Genomic DNA, 21,520 nt, shown 5'->3' on the forward strand with positions numbered 1-21,520 from the left:
TAGGACTTAAGTCCTACATGAATTATAGAGTATGTCAACATAACCCCCAAAGTTATTACTCAAGGTTTTACATTCCTTCCTTTTTTTTTGTTTGTCTGTTTTATTTTATTTTCCTTTACTTTTATTATTACTACAATGCAGCTAATGCTACAAGAACGTATATTTGTTCTTTCCAGCTAAAATTAATAAGTCAAGGATATTATATTAATATTATTTACAATGATATACTTCCCCCTGCGAGGGGATCCTTGTACTTCATATTTCCATGTCATTCATCTTATTCTGATAATATCTGCAATAAAATTGTTCAAACTGAAAAAAAGTTTTGTCATGTAATTTCTTAGTTCAACACCACCTTTTTAATTCTGATACAGCAGCAGCAGGGTAATGGGATTAGGACTTGGTGTCAGCAGCTGTCATTGACACCAAGCCCTAGATTTAGTAACGAAGAGGTGGTAGCCCGACATCATTACTAAGTCGGTAAGAAACACAAAGAAACACACCCCCTAACCAGCCTATGTAGGACTGTTAACAGAATGAACCTACATACACTGTAACCAAACAGCAACTGTTAATTTTTACAAAAAATTTTTTATTTCCACATAATTTTCATAACCAGCAAAGGAAAAGCTGACGGCTGGTGTTAATATTCTGATATTTTCAGCTCACAGCCGTTTGCTTAGTCTTTGCTGGTTAGTTTACAGGGAGACTCTAGAAAAAACGTACATAGGGTCCCCCTAAAAAAAGCCGGATTACTCACCGGTAATGCCCTTTTAATGAGCCACGACAGCACCCACTTTGAGAGAGGGACCCGCCCATAGGAACAGGAAACCTACAGAGATAAAAGGGCGGCCCCCCTCTCCTCCTCAGTTGTTTTTCAGAGTACAAGAGGAACCGCCATTGTTAAATTAGTATACATTCTTAATTATTAGTACATTTTATTATATCTATAATCACCCATGAGAATATTTTGTATTAATAACTATACATATCTACAAGGGTGGGAAGTGACAGGGTGCTGTCGTGGCTCATTAAAAGGGCATTACCGGTGAGTAATCCGGCTTTTTACCCTTCGCCACGACAGCACCCACTTTGAGAGACTTTCAGAGACCCTTCACCTGGGTGGGATTACCGTACTAAGGACGGCTCTCCCGAATGCCAAGTCAGAAGCGGAAGACAGATCAAGCCTATAGTGTCTATAGAAAGTTGAAGGCGACGACCAGGTTGCGGCCTTACATATGAGCTCGATGGGAATGTCTTTATTCTCCGCCCACGAGGATGATACGGCTCGAGCTGAATGCGCCTTTACTCCCTCTGGAGGACTTTCGCCTTTTGACAAGTATGCAAGATGGATAGCCTCTCTGATCCACCGGGACAAGGTAGCTTTCGTGACTCCATGGCCTTTTCGATGACCCTGAAAAGACACAAACAGAGCCCTACTCTGTCTGCAAGAGCGGGTTCTGTCTATGTAGCCCAGGACTGCTCTTTTAACATCAAGCATATGTAGTTTTTCCTCCTCTGAATTTGCTGGATTATCATAAAAGGAAGGTAGAAAAATCTCTTGGGCTCTATGGTATTTTGTAGCTACCTTAGGGAGGTATGAAGGATCAGGTTTGAGAACTATCCTATCCTGATATGTTATTAGGAATGGAGGGTCTATAGAGAGGGCCTGGATGTCACCCACTCTTCTGGCAGAAGTTAAGGCTATCAGTAAAGCTACCTTGTATGTGATGTTTTTAAGAGGGATAGAATATAAAGGTTCAAAGGGAGGACCAGATAAGGAGTCTAGGACTAGATTCAGGTCCCAGGGTGGCAGGCGTGGAACATGAACCGGTGTACACCTCTCGCATGCCCTAATAAATCTAGTTACCCATCTATTACTAGCAATGTTAGCACTATAGAGGGCTCCCAGGGCAGACACTTGAACTCTCAGAGTATTAACTGATAACCCCATCTCACGACCTTTCTGCAAAAATTCAAGGATTGGTTTAATAGGAACCTTAGAGAAGGGTTTTGTATAGAAGTTGAGGAATTTTCTCCATACTCTGCTATAGATTAGAGTTGTAGATTTTTTTCTGCTCAACAGTAATGTATTGATTAGTTCTTGAGAAAACCCTCTTAAAGTTAGTATCTGCCTCTCAAGTTCCACGCCGTGAGGTGGAGGCCCTTTACTTGTGGATGGTAGAATGGACCCTGAAAGAGTAGGTCTGTAGTCACTGGCAGAATCCACGGATCGCAAACTGACATCGCTCGAAGACAGGAGAACCAAGGCCTCTTTGGCCAAAATGGAGCTATCAGAATCACCTTCGATCTTTCTTCTCTTATTTTCTTGATCACCAAAGGAATTAGCATCATTGGTGGGAAGGCGTAGGCTAGATCGTAATTCCATGGATACTGGAGCGAGTCTACTAGATCTGGACGATCTGCCACATTCAGGGATGCAAACATTGGTACTTGCCTGTTGCTCCTGGTCGCAAACAAATCTATCTGCGGAAGACCCCAAATGTCCACTATGTTTTTGAATATGCGAGGATTGAGGGTCCATTCTCCCTGGCGGAGCGTGTGGCGACTTAGAAAGTCGGCCCTTGAGTTCTCTATACCTCTGATGTGGACCGCCGTGAGAGATAGAAAATTGGGTTCTGCTAGATCGAAGATGTCTGCCGCTGAACACATGAGACCTTCCGATCGCGTTCCGCCTTGCCGATTTAAATACGCGACGACAGTTGTATTGTCCGACCGGATCTTGACATGAGAACCTCGAAGCTGAGGAAGGAAAGAATTTAAAGCATAATATACTGCATTTAACTCCTTCCAGTTGGAAGACTGCTGAGTCTCTAAAGGAGTCCAGCAACCCTGGGCTATATTTTGACCCAGATGGGCTCCCCACCCCTCTGGGCCTGCGTCAGTAGTAAGTATTTTAGGGGACCTAAATGCCCATGAGACTCCTCTGGACAAATGGACTTTATTTAACCACCAACGAAGTGAATGAAGTACGTCTTCAGATAAGGTGATTTTTGAATTTAGATGATCCTGGAAATGAGACTGAGCATGAAGCACCTGGTGTTGTAGGGTTCTGGTATGGTATTGGGCCCATTGAACCGCAGGAATGCAGGAGGAGAGAGAGCCCAAGAGAGACATGGCCTCTCTGAGGGACATACGAGGATTTGATCTTGCCGTAGCGACCTTTGAAACTATGATTAACTTTTTGGATTCTGGTAAAAGACATTTTTGACTTACAGAGTCCAAGACTAGTCCTAGGAAGGACTGACGAGTTTCTGGAAGAAGTCTGGATTTTTTGAAGTTTATAATCCAACCTAAGGCCTGCAATGATGAAACGGTATTAGACAAGCGTTTTTCACATTGAGATGCTGAATTACCAATTATTAAGAAATCATCTAAATAGGGTACAATTAATGTGTCTTGATGACGTAGATAGGCCATCACCTCTAGCATAAGTTTCGTGAAGATCCGAGGCGCCATAGATAGGCCGAATGGCATGGCCGTAAATTGGAAGTGCCGGATCCGGCCTTGTAGAACTACTGCAACTCTGAGATATTGTTGGTGTTCTATATGAATTGGAAGATGATAGTACGCATCCTTCAAATCCAGACCTGCCATAAAGCACCTAGGGAACAAGAGTTTTATAGTAGATCTTATAGATTCCATCTTAAAGGTGTGTTCAACCAAAAAGGCATTTAGTCTTTTTAGATTAATTATAGTACGAAAAGTACCATCAGGTTTTGGAACCAAAAATAAAGAGGAATAAAACCCCCTCCCTTCCTGGTTTATTGGTACTTCGATGAGAACATTCTTTGCCAAAAGGCTCAGAATTTCTAACTGAAGCGCTTCCTGTTGTTCCGGCGCTTTTAGAGATGTTACTACAAAGTTGTCTTGTGGTAATTTAAAGAAATCTAATCTTAATCCAGATTTTATTAGCTGAAGGATCCATTGATTTGAGGTTATATTTTCCCATTGATGATAAAAGAATTTCAGTCTGCCCCCTACTGGGTAGTCATCACTGATGGTATCTCCCCCGCTTAGATGTTTCGGGATTACTATATAAGGCACCTTTCGGTCTGGTTTCTTTTGTTTCCCACCGATCTTTTTGGGCCTCATACGGCCTCCTCCTGTTAAATGGCCGTCTTCTAAACGCTCTCCTATAAGAAGGAAGAAACTGTTTAGGAAAGCCCTTCCTTCTTTCTCCTGCCTTGTTAAGTAGGTCATCCAGAACCTTCCCAAACAAGAACTCACCCTGGCATGGGATTGAACATAATCTGGTTTTTGATTGTGCGTCTCCCTTCCATCCTTTGAGCCAAAGGGCACGACGAGCTGCATTAACCAGACCTGCTGACCTGGCTGCTAAACGGAGGGAGTCCGCTGAAGCGTCAGCTAGAAATGCTGCGGCACTTTTAATCAGAGGCAAGGATTGAAGAATCTTATCCCTTGTGATCTTGCCTTTCACCTGTTGTTCAAGCTGGTCAACCCAGACTAATAGGGACCTGGCTGTACACGTGCCTGATATGGCTGGTTTAAAAGCTCCAGTGTTTGTCTCCCAGGACCTTTTTAGAAGAGCTTCTGTTTTGCGGTCTAAGGGATCTAATAGAATCCCTGCATCTTCCACAGGTAGAGATGCCGGTTTCGAAGTTGACGCCACCGCTGCATCCACCTTCGGGACTTTAGACCACACTGCCAATTCCTCATCGCTGAAGGGGTAGCGTCTTTTAGAAGAGGATGGGAGAAACCCCTTCCCCTGTTTGTCCCATTCCTTCTTTACAAGGTCTTTAACGGCAGAAACTACAGGAAAAGCTCGCCTCTTTTTATGACCCAGGCCTGCAAACATAATGTCCTGTGCAGATTTAACTCCCTTAGTGTCTGGACACCCCATAGTGTTCCTTACAGATTTTATAAGGTTGTCAATGCTCTCAACTGGAAAACACGCTCCACCTTCATCCTCAGAGGAACTAGGAGATGATCCTGAGGTGTTGGAGGATCGAATTAGGCCCTCTTCAGACTCTGAGCTAGAGATTGGAGATAGGTGCTTAGTGCCCTGCTTTTTCAAGGATTCTGACCCCAGGGACTGTATTTCTTGCCGTATTAAGGCTCTAATATCTGTGGCTGTAACAGCTGCCTCATCCTGTAAGGTCTGGCTGATACAGGATTGACACAGCCTTTTAGAATATGTGTCAGGTAAGGGCTGCCTGCATAGAGCACATTCTTTATGCTTGGATTTACTAGTCCTTTTAGCCTAGGGGAAAATCAGAGAAGGAAGGGATCAGCTTATGGGAAAAGGATTATAACACTCACCCAGTGAAGCTATTATATTCATCATTATACCGGATTAGGAGATGGAGACACTGTGTGGGGTCTGAGTACTGCATCCGTACTTCTTGATTTACTTCTGCGAGTGTCAGATCCATCCATGGAATGACCACTCCGTTTAGCCGCTGACTTTAAGCTTTTAGCGCTACTTTTGTCAGCGCTATCACGTTCCACAGCAAGTGGAAGCTCAGTATCTGCCGGGGACGACATATTGAGCAACTAGCCCTGTGCCCCGGCGCTTTTGAATCGCGCGGTCCCAGGCAGCGTGCCGCGCCCCCCGCGAACCGGAAGTGCACTAACACTTCCGGTTCAATGAAGCAGCGCAGACTTACCCGCGCGCCAGAGCCGGCGCCGCTGCTTTCTGGAATCGGCGCCCCGTACACACAGGCTCCCTCCATAGGCCGGGCCTTCCATGCCCGGAACCTGCCGGATAGTGCCCAGACGAGGGGGGAGGCTGCATGCAGTGGCTCCCCCGCCGCTGCTTCCGATGCCGCAGCCCCTGCTGTCACCGAGAGAACCACGCAGGCGGATGTACCGGCTCGGGTAAGAAAAAGTGGAGGCGCTCCAACCACCTCCGTCTGTAGGTAATCCAGAGAGTTCCGATAGGAACAGGAAACCAACTGAGGAGGAGAGGGGGGCCGCCCTTTTATCTCTGTAGGTTTCCTGTTCCTATGGGCGGGTCCCTCTCTCAAAGTGGGTGCTGTCGTGGCGAAGGGTAAAATCTAACAAGCAAAGGCTATGCAGACAGCAATGGGCTGATATTAATAGCCTAGGAAGGGGCCATGGATATTGGCCTCCTCCCAGACTAAAAACATCAGCTTTCAACCGCCCCAGAAAAGGCGCATCTATAAGATGCGCCAAATTGGCGCTTAGTCTAGCTATTCCCACTTGCACTGTAGCGGTGTCAAGTGGGGTGATGGTCAGGAGGGTATTTGATGTCACCTTTGTATTGTCAGGTGACATCAAGCCTACAGGTTAGTAATGGAGAGGCGTCTATAAAACGCCCCCATTACTAACTCCATAGTGATATTATAAAAAAAAAAATTGATGTAACTGCTCTCAAGAACAGCCGGCTACACACTGACACAGGAGGTAATTGCTCCCGCAGTGTATAGCACTAAGTTGCGGTAAGAGAGTTCACCAGATTTCATCAACTGATTAGCTCAGGTGATCTCCGTAAAGGCACCAACCATTGCGTGAGAAAGTTCTCACACAGCAGTGGTGCCGTGAGATCACTGGGGCCCATCAGTTGATGAACTCACGTGACCTCTCTCAGAGCAGCTCAGTGCTATACACTGCAGGAGCGATGACGCTCTTGTCAGTATATCACCGGCGGCCGGTTAGAGCAGTCACATCTCCCGATGTGACTGTTGTAAAAGTGAGATTGCCATGGGACACTTTGTCCTGAGTACAATTGAATGGAATTGAGATGGGACGCCATGTTGCGTTTGGAGAACCCCTGATGTGCCTAAACATTGAAACCCCCCACAAGTGACACCATTTTGGAAAGTAGACCCCCTAAGGAACTTATCTAGATGTGTGGTGAGCACTTTGACCCACCAAGTGCTTCACAGAAGTTTATAATGCAGAGCCGTAAAAATAAAGAATCATATTTTTTCACAAAAATGATCTTTTCGCCCTCAATTTTTTATTTTCCCAAGGGTAAGAGAAGAAATTGAACCCAAAAGTTGTTGTGCAATTTGTCCTGAGTACGCTGATACCCCATATGTGGGGGTAAACCACTGCTTGGGTGCATGGCAGAGCTCAGAAGGGAATGAGCGCCATTTGACTTTTCAATGCAAAATTGACAGGAATTGAGATGGGACGCTATGTTGCGTTTGGAGAGCCCCTGATGTGCCTAAACATTGAAACCCCCCAAAAGTGACACAATTTTGGAAAGTAGACCCCCTAAGGAACTTATCTAGATGTGTTGTGAGAGCTTTGAACCCCCAAGTGTTTCACTACAGTTTATAACGCAGAGCCGCGAAAATAAAAATTATTTTTTTTCCACAAAATTATTTTTAGCCCCCAGTTTTGTATTTTCCTAAGGGTAACAGGAGAAGTTGGACCCCAAAAGTTGTTGTCCAATTTGTCCTGAGTACGCGGATACCCCATATGTGGGGAGGAACCATCATTTGGGCGCATGGCAGAGCTCGGAAGGGAAGGAGCGCCATTTGGAATGCAGACTTAGATGGATTGGTCTGCAGGCGTCACGTTGCATTTGCAGAGCTCCTGATGTACCTAAACAGTAGAAACCCCCCACAAGTGACCCCATATTGGAAACTAGACCCCCCAGGGAACTTATTTAGATGTGTTGTGAGAACTTTGAACCCCCAAGCGTTTCACTACAGTTTATAACGCAGAGACGTGAAAATAAAAAATAATTTTTTTCCCACAAAAATGGTTTTTTAGCCCCCCCAAATTTTAATTTTCTCAAGGGTAACAAGAGAAATTGGACCCCAAAAGTTGTCCAATTTGTCCTGAGTACGCTGATACTCCATATGTTGGGGTAAACCCCTGTTTGGGCGCACGGGCGAGCTCGGAAGGAAAGGAGCACTGTTTTACTTTTTCAACGCAGAATTGGCTGGAAATGAGATCGGACGCCATGTCGCGTTTGGAGAGCCCCTGATGTGCCTAAACAGTGGAAACCCCCAATTCTAACTGAAACCCTAACCCTAGCCCCAACCCTAACCCTAGCCCCAACCCTAGCCCTAACCCTAGCCCTAATCCTAACCCTAACGGAAAAATTAAAATACATAAATTTTTTTAATTTTATTATTTTTCCCTAACTAAGGGGATGATGAAGAGGGGTTTGATTTACTTTTATAGCGTTTTTTCCCCAGCGGATTTTTATGATTGACAGCCGTCACACACTAAAAGACGCATTTTATTGCAAAAAATAGTTTTTGCGTCTCCACATTTTGAGAGCTATGATTTTTCCATATTTTGGTCCACAGAGTCATGTGAGGTCTTGTTTTTTGCGGGACGAGTTGACGTTTTTATTGGTAACATTTTCGGGCACGTGACATTTTTTAACGCTTTTTATTCTGATTTTTGTGAGGCAGAATGTCAAAAGAGCTATTCATGAATTTCTTTTTTGGGGGGCGTTTATACCGTTCCACGTTTGGTAAAATTGATAAAGCAGTTTTATTCTTCGGGTCAGTACGATTACAGCGATACCTCATCTATATCTTTTTTATGTTTTGGTGCTTTTATACGATAAAAACTATTTTATAGAAAAAATTATTATTTTTGCATCGCTTTATTCTGAGGACTATAACTTTTTTATTTTTTCAGTGATGATGCTGTATGGCGGCTGTTTTTTTGCGGGACAAGATGACGTTTTCAGCGGTACCATGCTTATTTAACCATGGCTATTTATAGCTGTCTTTTTGATCGCGTGTTATTCCACTTTTTGTTCGGCGGTATGATAATAAAGCGTAGTTTTTTGCCTCTTTTTTTTTTTTACCGCGTTCACTGAAGGGGTTAACTAGCAGGACAGTTTTATAGGTGGGGTCGTTACAGACGCGGCGATACTAAATATGTGTACTTTTATTGTTTTTTTATTATTTAGATAAAGAAATGTATTTATGGGAACAATATTTTTTTTTCTTTATTTAGGCTTTTTTTTTTTTTTACACATGTGAATATATATTTTTTTACTTTATAACATTGCCCCGGGGGGGCATCATGTTATAGGGTCAGATCGCTGATCTGACACTTTGCAGAGCACTGTGTCAGATCAGCGATCTGACATGCAGGGCTGCAGGCTTACCAGCGCTTGCTCTGAGCAGGCGCTTGTAAGCCAACTCCCTGCAGGACCCGGATGTAGCCATTTTGGATCCGGGGCCTGCAGGGAGGAGACGCTCGGTACAAGGTGAGCACAACGCCTTGTACCGATGGTCTCAGGGAAGCACGCAGGGAGCCCCCTCCCTGCGCGATGCTTCCCTGCCCTGTACCGCCGGAACGCTGCGATCATGTTTGATCGCAGTGTTCCGGGGGTTAATGTGCCAGAGGCGGTCCGTGACCGCTCCTGGCACATAGTGCCGGATGTCAACTGCGATAGCCAGCTGACACCCGGCCGCGCTCCCCCCGTGGGATCTCATATGATGGGTGTCCCAAATGATGGGTGTCTCAATATGGAAACTGCTGGAGGTACCAGCCTCTTGAGCGGTAACACCAGCGGTACACCGTTGAACCACACACCGTATACACCGTATGCAGCCTCTTGCACGGTACCACCAGCGGAACACCGTCGCGAACACGCCTCCGCCGAGATTAGCCGAATGATTCACTGACCACCGCCATCTTTGTACAGGAAAAGCGCATGTGCAGTTTTAATGTGACTGCCGCTATCTGTCTGCACAAACATGGTTGCGGTCTGATTTACTGCACCTGCGCGAATTATGCGCAGGCGCAGTGAATCATTCGGCTGATCCAGCCGGCAGATGCGCGACGTGTCTACAGGCAGAAGGAAGCCGGTCACAATAAAGGGGTTTTCCCACAAACGAAAGTTAATTTTAAAAATTGTCTGCGTCTGACCGTGTACGGAGCATACCACATCTCTTGGGCAAGGGAGGAAGCAAAAGACAATACTGATATTATAGCAGGAGATCACAGAGGATACATTTTGTCAGGTACAATATTTTGCTGACTGTTTTTAAACTATATTTTACCTCACAAAATGTATCCTCTGCGATCTCCTGCTGTAATGTCAGTATTGTCTTTTGCTTCCTCCCCTGCTCAGGAGCTGTACACAGGGGGAGGGGTGTGTGCACATAGGAAAGAGGACACACAGGGGGGAGACAGCGTAAATGAGAGAACACATGAGGGAAGAAGACAGCACAGTGGTGGAGAGAGAGTACACAAGGGGGAGAGCACATGGGGTACACAGGTCAAAGAAGAAATGACATGAGAGGAGACAGCAGATGGGGGAGAGAGAAAGCGCTCAGGGGTGAGAGACGGAAGATAGGGGGGAGGCAGCTCAAACAGGACAGCACATGAGGGGAGAATACAGCACAGGAAGGAGAAAGACAACAGACATGGGAGATAGGACATGGGGTAGACAGGTCAAAGAAGAGAGCACAGACGGGAGAAGTCAGCACATGGGGAAAGAGAGAGTGGATAGGTGTGTGAGCATATGGGGGAGAGATTCTCAAAGCTGCAAAGCCTGCCCCCTTTGTGACATTACCGCCCTCCTGATGCGATAGCATTGGGCCTCCATCTAGTGGTTTAGAACAGCGATTATATTAGGAGTTGCATTGCAACTTTTGGTCTCTCAGGGATTCCTCCTGTTTCCCACAGGATCCTATGTTTTGCTGTCTCTGGTATGTCCACTTGCAGTAACACATTGCAAAACATCATGCACCAGTATGTCCAATTTTGGGAAGTTGATAAATGAAAGGGGGCCTTAGTAGAGTTGAACAAAGTTTGCAAAATTCGGTTCTGATTACGATTGACGGCAAATATTTTTAATTTGCAATAATCGGCGAACACAGCCAAACAACAGTGGAGTCAAAGGGACTAGAGTTGAGCGAATATGTTCAGAACTGATCGTCAAACAAATTCGGCACGAATAGGGTAGAAACATAGCACGAATATGGCAAACGTTTCCGAACATATTCGTCAACTCTAGGCCTTACCAGGTATATTTTTCTCTGAAATGCTTTAGCGTTTCCCTGAAAACATAGCTGAGAGAGCACGGCCTGGGACTATAGGGAGAGAGAAGACTAGTCTGGTGCCACCCCACCAGTTCAGTTGATTGACAAGTCTCTCCTGATGTTCACAGTTTTCTGGGATAAGAGATTTTAATTTTTTTTTTGTTTCTTCATTAATACAATAAAATTACCTGCATAATTATATTCTGTGAAAAAGAGCATAAAAGTGATAATCCATGTGTGAAATGGACAGTCATGTTATGAGCTAATTACTCACCCCATACCGAATTCATCCAGATTTGTTTTCCCCATAAGCACTGCTCCGTGATCGAGAAGTCGCTGGACAACTGTAGCATTATAGGGGGGAATGTACCCTGAGGGAAAAACAAAACAGTAACTTTAATGCCAGTGATATCTGCACAATTATCTTAGGCTCTGATCGCATTTGTGCAGTGGCTTCTGTTCTGATGGCCCGTTGAGGTTCCATTGACAATTCCAGTGTTTTGGTGGTGAGAACAGAGCATTTGCGCTATTGTGAACAGTAAAACTTCTGGAATCGCTTTTCCCAGTTTTATTTGAGCACAGTCTTACACATATACTTTTTAAACATTTAGACTCACCTTTTAGCATTTTTGATGCGCATGTTGTCTGTATATTTTTGGTGCTAAAGTTGTCTTTAATTGCAATAGGAATTCCATCTAGAACCCCAAGGGGCTGACCTGCAAGGTAACGGGAAAGAAAAAAAAACACCAGACTGAGATTCCCAAACAAAAGTACATTAAACCAGTACAGTACACTCCAGGACACCGGTTGTCATAAATTTGATAATATTACCGTATTCATAGGCCGTATATGTACGGTGCTGCGGGGAAGTGCATTCCCGCTAAGCGCAGTACATGAATGCCGCTGCTATTTCCAGTCACCAATCTGCATCGCGCGGTGACAGAGTTAAGATGGCTGCTGTATCTGACACAGGGCATCCCTGCACGGCGTCCAAGGGGCTGTACCGCCCTACCGAGTTGGTGATCACTGAGATTGGCTGATCTTTTTTTTTTTTTTTAAATTCGTTTAATAACGACAAAATAAACTGTTACATACTGTACATATTTGCATCCAAGGTTATCAAGCATAGTATGTAGTACATATAAACTGTGCATTATTAAACCTATAATAAAATGCAATTTTCGTCTATAGCCAATGCTATCTTGTGATTATTATTATATTTGTTTTCCAAAAGTAACATATGAGTCATTTAAGTAAATAAAGCATAGAGAAAACCAGAACTCTTAGGCTACTTTCACACTAGCGTTAACTGCATTACGTCGCAAATCCGTTTTTTTGCCGAAAAAACGGATGCGTCAAAAAAGTGAAAAACGTATGCAACGCATACAGCATTTCGACGGATCCGTCGCAAATCCGTTAAACGTTTCCGTCGAAAATACTGGATGCGTTGCATACGTTGCATCCGTTTTTACCATCCGTTGCATCCGTTTTTACGACTGATCCGTTTTTAAAATGGGAGGCTCCCAAATTTGATTGGCTACTGGAAAATATGGAAAACTATATAGTTACTGTTTTTACAGCCCATCTTTGAGGGTTTTAGTTTTGTGGCAGCGATGGAAGGTGTTCTTGTGAGCATTGCTAGTTTGGTTACCGACATTATCTTTGAGACGAATCGCCTGGATATCATAGTGCGGGAGAAGGAGGCGGCAGCGGAAAAACGGAGGATGCTTCTGCAGCAACGGAGATGGAGGCGACTCTGGATACATCCGATTAATGAACTACGGATGATGATAAAGGGATCCAAACCCTAACCCTACCCCTAACCGTTTAATGAACATTTTCTGACAGTCATAGTGCCACGTATTTCAGTGCCACGTATATAAGTGCCACGTATATAAGTGCCACATATATAAGTGCCACGTATATAAGTGCCACGTATATAAGTGCCACGTATTTCAGTGCCACGTATTTCAGTGCCACGTATATAAGTGCCACGTATATAAGTGCCACGTATTTCAGTGCCATGTATATAAGTGCCACGTATATAAGTGCCACGTATAACCACGTAGTTATAGTATTTATAGTACGTGGCACTTAAATACGTGGCACTTAAATACGTGGCACTTAAATACGTGGCACTTATATACGTGGCACTTATATACGTGGCACTTATATACGTGGCACTTATATACGTGGCACTTAAATACGTGGCTGGCTGGGGTCTTGTGGCTGGCAGTCTTCTCTCTGGGTCTTGCTGGCATATGTGGGGTTGAAGGCCCAGGCCAGGTTTATATAGATTTGGGGGTGTCTGGCCAATTGGCAACAAAATCCAGCTTCTGAGCATGCTCAGTGTAAAAAAACGTATTGCAGCGCTGCATTGCGTCGTACGACGTGTCCCGACGCATCCGTCGCTCATAGGCTTCCATTGTAGCCAACGACGTATGCCGCAGGAAGCGTCGCGACACGTTTTTTAGGCGGAGACAAAAAACGTTACAAGCAACGTTTTTTGCCGACGACGTGTGGCCAAATTTCGACGCATCCGTCGTAAAACGGACACGACGTAGGCCAATCCGTCGCAATACGTCGCCAATACAAGTCTATGGGGAAAAAACGCATCCAGCAAAAACTTTTGCTGGATGCGTTTTTTCTGAAAAAAGACGTTTTGAGACGTAATGCAGTTAACGCTAGTGTGAAAGTAGCCTTAAAGTACAACTATATCTACTCTAACCACTAATACGCCGCATTGCCTCATGTCTGTCCCCTTGTGTGATATCTCCCATCCATGACAGGTCTACAGAGTAAGATGGGAAGAATTCCATCTACCCCAAATTTTTTCAAATTTGCCCGGGCAGCCTCTATTTTGATATAACGTGCGTTCATATGGGATTATCGAGTTAATCAGGTCAATCCAAGTTCTTATAGATGGTTTTGACCTCCCCATCCACCGCAATGCCAGTACCTTCCGTGCCATAAAGAGCGTCTCACGTAAGAAAATGTCAGTATAATGATCCCAAGCCTCCTCCTCCCATATTCCAAATAAACAAATTAGTGGTTCATGGGGGACTGGAATTTACAACAAAGATGCTAATAGCGATGTCACCTCCTTCCAATATTGAAGAGTGACAGGACAACTCCATATCATGTGGATGAAATCTGCATCTGGTGAATGGCAACGCACACATTCTGACGTTTAAAGCCGACCCATTTTAACCCCTTAACGACCGCCGATACGCCTTTTAACGGCGGCCGCTAAGGGTACTTAAACCACAGCGCCGTTAATTAACGGCGCTGTGGAAAAAGTGAATAGCGTCCCCCAGAGTCGAATTTTCTCTGGGGTCTCGGTTGCCAGGGGTAGCCGAGACCCCAGAGAACATGATTCGGGGTTTTTTTACTGACCCCCGAGTTGCGATCGCCGGTAATTAACCGTTTACCGGCGGTCGCAACAAAAAACAAAACGCGATTTGCCATTTAATTTCTCTGTCCTCCGATGTGATCGCACATCGGAGGACAGAGAAATGTGGTCCCCGATAGCCCCCCCAATACTCACCTACCTCCCCCGGTGCTCCTCGTGGCTCCCGATGGGCGCCGCCATCTTTTTCCGGGGAAATAATGGCGGGCGCATGCGCAGTGCGCCCGCCGCCCGGCACCCGGATGTTCTTTGGGGTCTCGGCTGCCGGGGGTAGCCGAGACCCCAAAGAACATGATCGGGGTCGGTTTTTACCGACCCCTGTTTTGCGATCGCCGGTAATTAACTGTTTACCGGCGACCGCAAAAAAAAAAAAAAAAAGCGATGTCATTCTCTGTCCTCTGATGTGATCGCACATCAGAGGACAGAGAAATAGGGGGATTCGGGGACCCTGTCATACTTACCGGTGTCCCTGGATCCTCCTGCTTCTTCTACTGGCCGCCGGCTTCTTGCTCCGGTAAGAAAATGGCGGGGCGCATGCGCAGTGCGCCCGCCATGATCTGCCGGCCGGCAGAAGAAAATTCTTCCTCTTTTTTATTTTGGTCACTGTGAGATCCTATCACAGTGATCAAAATAAAAAAAATACTAAATAACCCACCCCCTTATCACCCCCTTAGTAAGAAAAAAATAATAAAATAAAAAAAATGTATGAATTTCTATTTTCCAAATAGGGTTAGGGTTAGGGGTAGGGTTAGGGGTAGGGTTAGGATATGTGCACACATAGAATGGTTCTCTGCAGATTTTTCCGCAGCGGATTTGATAAATCCGCAGGACCAAAACGCTGCGTTTTTCCTGCGGATTTATCGCGGATGTACCGCGGTTTTTGTGCGGATTCCACTGCGGTTTTACACCTGCGGTTTTCTATTATGGAGCAGGTGTAAAACCGCTGCAGAATCAGCAGAAAGAATTGACATGCTGCGGAATGTAAACCGCTGCGTTTCCATGTGTTTTTTTCCGCAGCATGGGCACAGCGTTTTATGTTTCCCATAGGTTTACATTGTACTGTAAACTCATGGGAAACTGCTGCGGACCCACAGCTGCGGAAACACTGCGGATCCGCAGCAAAATCCGCAACATGTGCACATAGCCTTAGGGTTAGGGCTTGGGTTAGAGCTAGGATTAGGGTTAGAGCTAGGGTTAGGGCTAGGTTTGGGGCTAGGTTTAGGGCTAAAGTTAGGGTTTGGGCTAAAGTTAGGGTTAGGGCTAGGGTTGGGGCTAAAGTTAGGGTTAGAGTTGGGATTAGGATTTGGATTAGGGTTGGCATTAGGGTTACATTTGGGATTAGGGTTAGGTTTGGGATTAGGGTTAAGGCTAGGGTTGGGATTAAGGATAGGGGTGTATTGGGATTAGGGTTAGGTTTTGAGGTTAGGGTTGAGATTAGGATTAGGGGGGTGTTGGGTTTAGGGTTTTGATTAGGGTTATGGTTAGCTTTGGGATTAGGGTTAGGGGTGTTTTGGGGGTTAGGGTTGTGATTAGGATTATGGATCGGGTTGGGATTAGGGTTAGGGGTGTGTTGGGGTTAGGGTTGGAGTTAGAATTGGGGGGTTTCCACTGTTTAGGTACATCAGGGGGTCTCTAAACGCCACAGCCAATTTTGTGCTCAAAAAGTAAAATGGTGCTTCCTACCTTCTGTTATCTGCCGTGCGCCCAAACAGTGGTTTACCCCCACATATGGGTTATCAGTGTACTCGGCATAAATTGGACAACAACTTTTGGTGTCCAATTTCTCCTGATACCCTTGTGAAAATAAAAACTTGGGGGCTAAAAAATCTTTTTTTGTGGAAAATTTTTTTTTTTTATTTTCACGACTCTGCATTATAAACTTCTGTGAAGCACTTGGGCATTCAAAGTTCTCACAACACATCTAGATAAGTTCCTTGGGGGGTCTAGTTTCCAAAATGAGGTCACTTGTGGGGGGTTTCTACTGTTTAGGTACATCGGGGGCTCTGCAAACGCAACATAATGCCTGTAGACCATTCTATCAAAGTCTGCATTCCAAAACGGCGCTCCTTCCCTTCCAAGCTCTGCCATGCGCCCAAACAGTGGTTTATCCCCCACATATGGGGTATCAGCCTACTCAGCATAAATTGCACAATAAATTTTGGGGTCCAATTTCTCCTGTTACCCTTGTGAAAGTAAAAATTTGGGGGTGAAAAGATCATTTTTGTGGAAAAAATATGATTTTTTTTATTTTCATGGCTCTACATTATAAACTTCTGTGAAGCAGTTGGGGGTTCCTAGTGCTCACCACACATCAGATAAGCTCTTTGGGGGGGTCTAGTTTCCAAAATGGAATCACTTGTGGGGGGTTTCTACTGTTTAGGTACATCAGGATCTCTGCAAATGCAACATGACACCTGCAGACCATCCCATCAAAGTCTGCATTCCAAGCGGCGCTCCTTCCCTTCCGAGCCCTGATGGGTGCCCAAACAGTGCCCTCCCCCCACATATGGGGTATCAGCGTACTCAGGACAAACTGGTCAACAGATTTTGTGGTCCAATGTCTCCTGTTACCTTGATAAAATAAAAAATTGCAGGCTAAAAAAACATTTTTGAGTGAAAAAAAAGGATTTTTTATTTTCACGGCTCTACGTTATAAACTTCCGTGAAGCACCTGGGGGTTTAAAGTGCTCACCACACATCTAGATAAGTTCCTTAAGGGGTCTAGTTTCCAAAATGGTGTCATTTGTGGGGGGTTTCCACTGTTTAGGCACATCAGGGGCTCTCCAAACGCGACATGGCATCCGATCTCAATTCCAGCCAATTCTACATTGAAAAAGTAAAACGGCACTCCTTCTCTTCCAAGCTCTGCAGTGCGCCCAAACAGTGGTTTACCCCCACATATGGGGTATCGACGTACTCAGGAGAGGTTGCACAACAACATTTGTTGTATAATTTCTCCTGTTACCCTTGTGAAAATAAAAATTTGGGGGCAAAAAGATCATTTTTGTAGAAAAAATGCGACTTTTTTATTTTCACGGCTCTACGTTATAAACTTCCGGGAAGCACCTGGGGGTTTAAAGTGCTCACCACACATCTAGATAAGTTCCTTAAGGGGTCTAGTTTCCAAAATGGTGTCATTTGTGGGGGGTTTAAACTGTTTAGGCACATCAGTGGCTCTCCAAACGCGACATGGCGTCCGATCTCAATTCCAGCCAATTCTACATTGAAAAAGTCAAACGGCTCTCCTTCTATTCCAAGCTCTGCGGTGCGCCCAAACAGTGGTTTACCCCCACATATGGGGTATCAGCGTATTCAGGAGAAATTGCACAACAAAATGTATGGTTAAATTTCTGTTTTTACACTTGTGAAAATAAAAAAAATATGGTTCTGAATTAAAGTGTTTGCAAAAAAAGTTAAATGTTCATTTTTTCCTTCCACATTGTTTGAGTTCCTGTGAAGCACGTAAAGGATTAATAAACTTCTTGCATGTGGTTTTGAGCACCTTGAGGGGTGCAGTTTTTAGAATGGTGTCACACTTGGTTATTTTCTATCATATAGACACCTCAAAATGACTTCAAATGTGATGTGGTCCCTAAAAAAAAATGGTGTTGTAAAAATGAGAAATTGCTGGTCAAATTTTAACCCTTATAACTCCCTAACAAAAAAAAATTTTGTTTCCAAAATTGTGCTGATGTAAAGTAGACATGTCGGAAATGTTATTTATTAACTATTTTGTGTGACATATCTCTCTGATTTAAGGGCATAAAAATACAAAATTTGAAAATTGCAAAATTTTAAAAATTTTCACCATATTTCCATTTTTTTCATAAATAATCGCAAGTAATATCGAAGAAATGTTACCACTAGCATGAAGTACAACATGTCACGAAAAAACAATCTCAGAATCAGCAGGATCCGTTAAAGCGTTTCAGAGTTATAACCTCATAAAGTGACAGTGGTCAGAATTGTAAAAATTGGCTCGGTCATTAAGTACCAAATTGGCTCTGTCACTAAGGGGTTAAGAAGCCGTTTCGGAGTTAGATACGACTGGTGTAATATATACAACTGAGTCATCCTGTTGTTAACCGAAGGGGATACTTTAATTGGGGATTCAAGAATGTCGTCCCATTCCTCCTCTTGCATATTAGCAAGAAGTCCCCCCCATTTCCCCTTAACAGATTCAATAGTGAGTGTTGCTCCCGAGGACAGCATATAGGTGTATAGAGAGGAGATGAGACCTTGTGGGCCCTGCGACTTAAGAATTCCTATCAAGGGTAGAGAGGATATAACTCGACCTGCGCCTGCCTGTCTCATATATGACTGAATGGCTGACCTGAGCTGTAAATATCGGAAAAATTGGGATCTCGGTATATCGTGCTTGGTTTGCAATTGCTCAAAAGACACAAAAGTCCCCCCATCATACAGATCTCCCATTGATGAGACATCATGCCCAGTCCAAAAACCAGCGGACGGGTGGTTCAATAAAGTTGGGAAATATCCATTGTTCCACAGGGGCATCTCCGCAATAATATCTATAAATCCAACCGTTTAATTAACTTGCCTCCAAACCGACCGCGCCAGACGTAGTAAGGGTATCATACGAGGGATACTAATTTTCTCCAGTTCTAAAAAATGTAATGGCCATTCAATTTGCGCCGCATGAAGCAAATGACTTTCAGAGTTAGGAAGGCAGTTATCGGGCATCCATTTATTGAGGGCTCCAGCCTGACCTGCCAAGAAATATAGATAGAAATCTGGTAGCGCCACCCCACCCCCCTGTTTTGGTCTCTGCAGCGTAGATAGCTTAAGTTTGGACCTAGATTTCCCCCAGATGAAAACTGTGATTTGAGAATTTAAACTTGCAAAAAAGGATTTAGGGATTAGCACAGCACTGTGTTGAAGACAATAACTAAGCTTGGGGAGCAATATCATTTTAATTAAATTGACCTGGCCGGCCACAGACAATGGAAGTTTACTCCACGCTGCAAATTTAGATTTAACTATTTCTAGCAATGGGAATATATTAAGTTGTAGGTCGGATCTACTATTTCGAGAGATATGTATGCCCAAGTATTTAAAGCTGTGTACAACAGAAAGGGAGAAAAGGGCCTCAAGGCCGGGCATCGGAGCATGAGAGAGAGGCATCAACGCGGATTTATCCCAGTTTATGTAGAGGCCCGAGTGCCTACTAAATCTGTCTATAGTAGCTATTACACGTGTTAGCGTTTCCTCTGCCCTATCCATAAATATCACCATATCATCAGCGTAAAGACCGATGGTATCCACACGGCCAGCTATATTTATACCCTTAACCCCTTCCCGACATGTGACGGTATAGTACGTCACATGTCGGGACCCCCGCTTTGATGTGCGCTCCGGCGGTGAGCGCACATCAAAGTCGCGACATGTCAGCTGTTTTTTACAGCTGACATGTGCGCGCAATAGCGGCGGGTGAAATCGCGATCACCCGCCGCTATTAACTAGTTAAATGCCGCTGTCAAACGCAGACAGCGGCATTTAACTACCGCATCCGGCCGTGCGGCCGGATATGAGCGCATCGCCGACCCCCGTCACATGATCGGGGGTCTGCGATGCTCCTCCATTGTAACCATAGAGGTCCTTGAGACCTCTATGGTTACTGATCGCCGGTGGCTGTGAGCGCCACCCTGTGGTCGGCGCTCACAGCACACCGGCATTTCTGCTGTGTAGCAGCGATCTTATGATCGGTGCTGCATAGCAGAGCCGATCGGGCTGTGCCTGCTTCTAGCCTCCCATGGAGGCTATAGAAGCATGGCAAAAGTAAAAAAAAAAAGTTTTTAAAAATGTGAAAAAAATAAAAAAAAATATAAAAGTTTAAATCACCCCCCTTTCGCCCCAATCAAAATAAATCAATAAAAAAAAACCCCAACCTACACATATTTGGTATCGCCGCGTTCAGAATCGCCCGATCTATCAATAAAAAAAAAGCATTAACCTGATCGCTAAATGGCGTAATGAGAAAAAAATTCGAAACGCCAGATTTACGTTTTTTTGGTCGCCACGACATTGCATTAAAATGCAATAACGGGCGATCAAAAGAACGTATCTACACCAAAATGCTATCATTAAAAACGCCAGCTCGGCACGCAAAAAATAAGCCCTCACCTGACCCCAGATCACGAAAAATGGAGACGCTACGAGTATCGGAAAATGGCGCAATTTTGTTTTGTTTTGTTTTTTGCAAAGTTTGGAATTTTTTTTCACCACTTAGGTGAAAAATAACCTAGTCATGTTAGGTGTCTATAAACTCGTAGTGACCTGGAGAATCATAATGGCAGGTCAGTTTTAGCATTTAGTGAACCTAGCAAAATAGGCAAGCAAAAAACAAGTGTGGGATTGCACTTTTTTTGCAATTTCACTGCACTTGGAATTTTTTTCCCGTTTTCTAGTACACGACATGCTAAAACCAATGATGTCGTTCAAAAGTACAACTCGTCCCGCAAAAAATAAGCCCTTACATGGCCAAATTGACGGAAAAATAAAAAAGTTATGGCTCTGGGAAGGAGGGTAGCGAAAAACGAAAATGGAAAAACGGAAAAAGCTCCGGGGGTGAAGGGGTTAATGTCAGTAGAGGACCTTATACGTATCGCCAAAGCCTCTATTGCTAGGGCAAAGAGGGCCGGGGAGAGAGGGCACCCCTGGCGGGTCCCCCTATATAGTGAAAAAGGTTTAGAGACAGAGCCATTAACAATGATTCGGGCCCTGGGCTTCACGTATAAAAGTCCCACCCATTTCAAAAAACCATCACCAAAACCATATTTTTTCAAGCATGCTGACAGAAAAGGCCATTCCAGAGAGTCAAAAGCTTTGGCCGCATCCAGCGATGCCAGTGCCCAGGAATTATCTGGTACCAATAAGCTATATTGGACTACTGACTGGACCCGTCTGATGTTGATGGAGGTATTTTTGCCCGGCATAAAACCCGTTTGGTCTGGATGTATGAGGTCTAATATAATCGAGTTCAGTCTTGTAGCTAGGATTTTAGTAAAAATTTTATAGTCTACATTTACCAATGATATAGGCCGGTAAGATCCACATTCCAATGGGTCCTTCCCCTCCTTTCTGAGCACAATAATATTTACCTCATAAAACG

General features: G+C 44.5%; 1 protein-coding gene across 2 annotated transcripts in view; it reads right to left on the reverse strand.

The window, feature by feature from the left end:
• The window catches only part of QRSL1 (glutaminyl-tRNA amidotransferase subunit QRSL1), a 146,748-nt gene that overhangs the window by 84,117 nt on the left and 41,111 nt on the right, over positions 1 to 21,520 (reverse strand). For both annotated transcript variants that reach the window (XM_077289629.1, XM_077289631.1), the window contains 2 exons: positions 11,597 to 11,695; positions 11,254 to 11,350 (listed from right to left, as the gene is read on the reverse strand). In XM_077289629.1, coding sequence (XP_077145744.1) covers positions 11,254 to 11,350; positions 11,597 to 11,695 — 196 coding nt within the window. The remainder of the gene's footprint in view (positions 1 to 11,253; positions 11,351 to 11,596; positions 11,696 to 21,520) is intronic.

The sequence above is a fragment of the Ranitomeya variabilis genome, chromosome 2 (genome assembly GCF_051348905.1).
Source record: "Ranitomeya variabilis isolate aRanVar5 chromosome 2, aRanVar5.hap1, whole genome shotgun sequence".
Lineage (NCBI taxonomy): Eukaryota > Metazoa > Chordata > Amphibia > Anura > Dendrobatidae > Ranitomeya > Ranitomeya variabilis.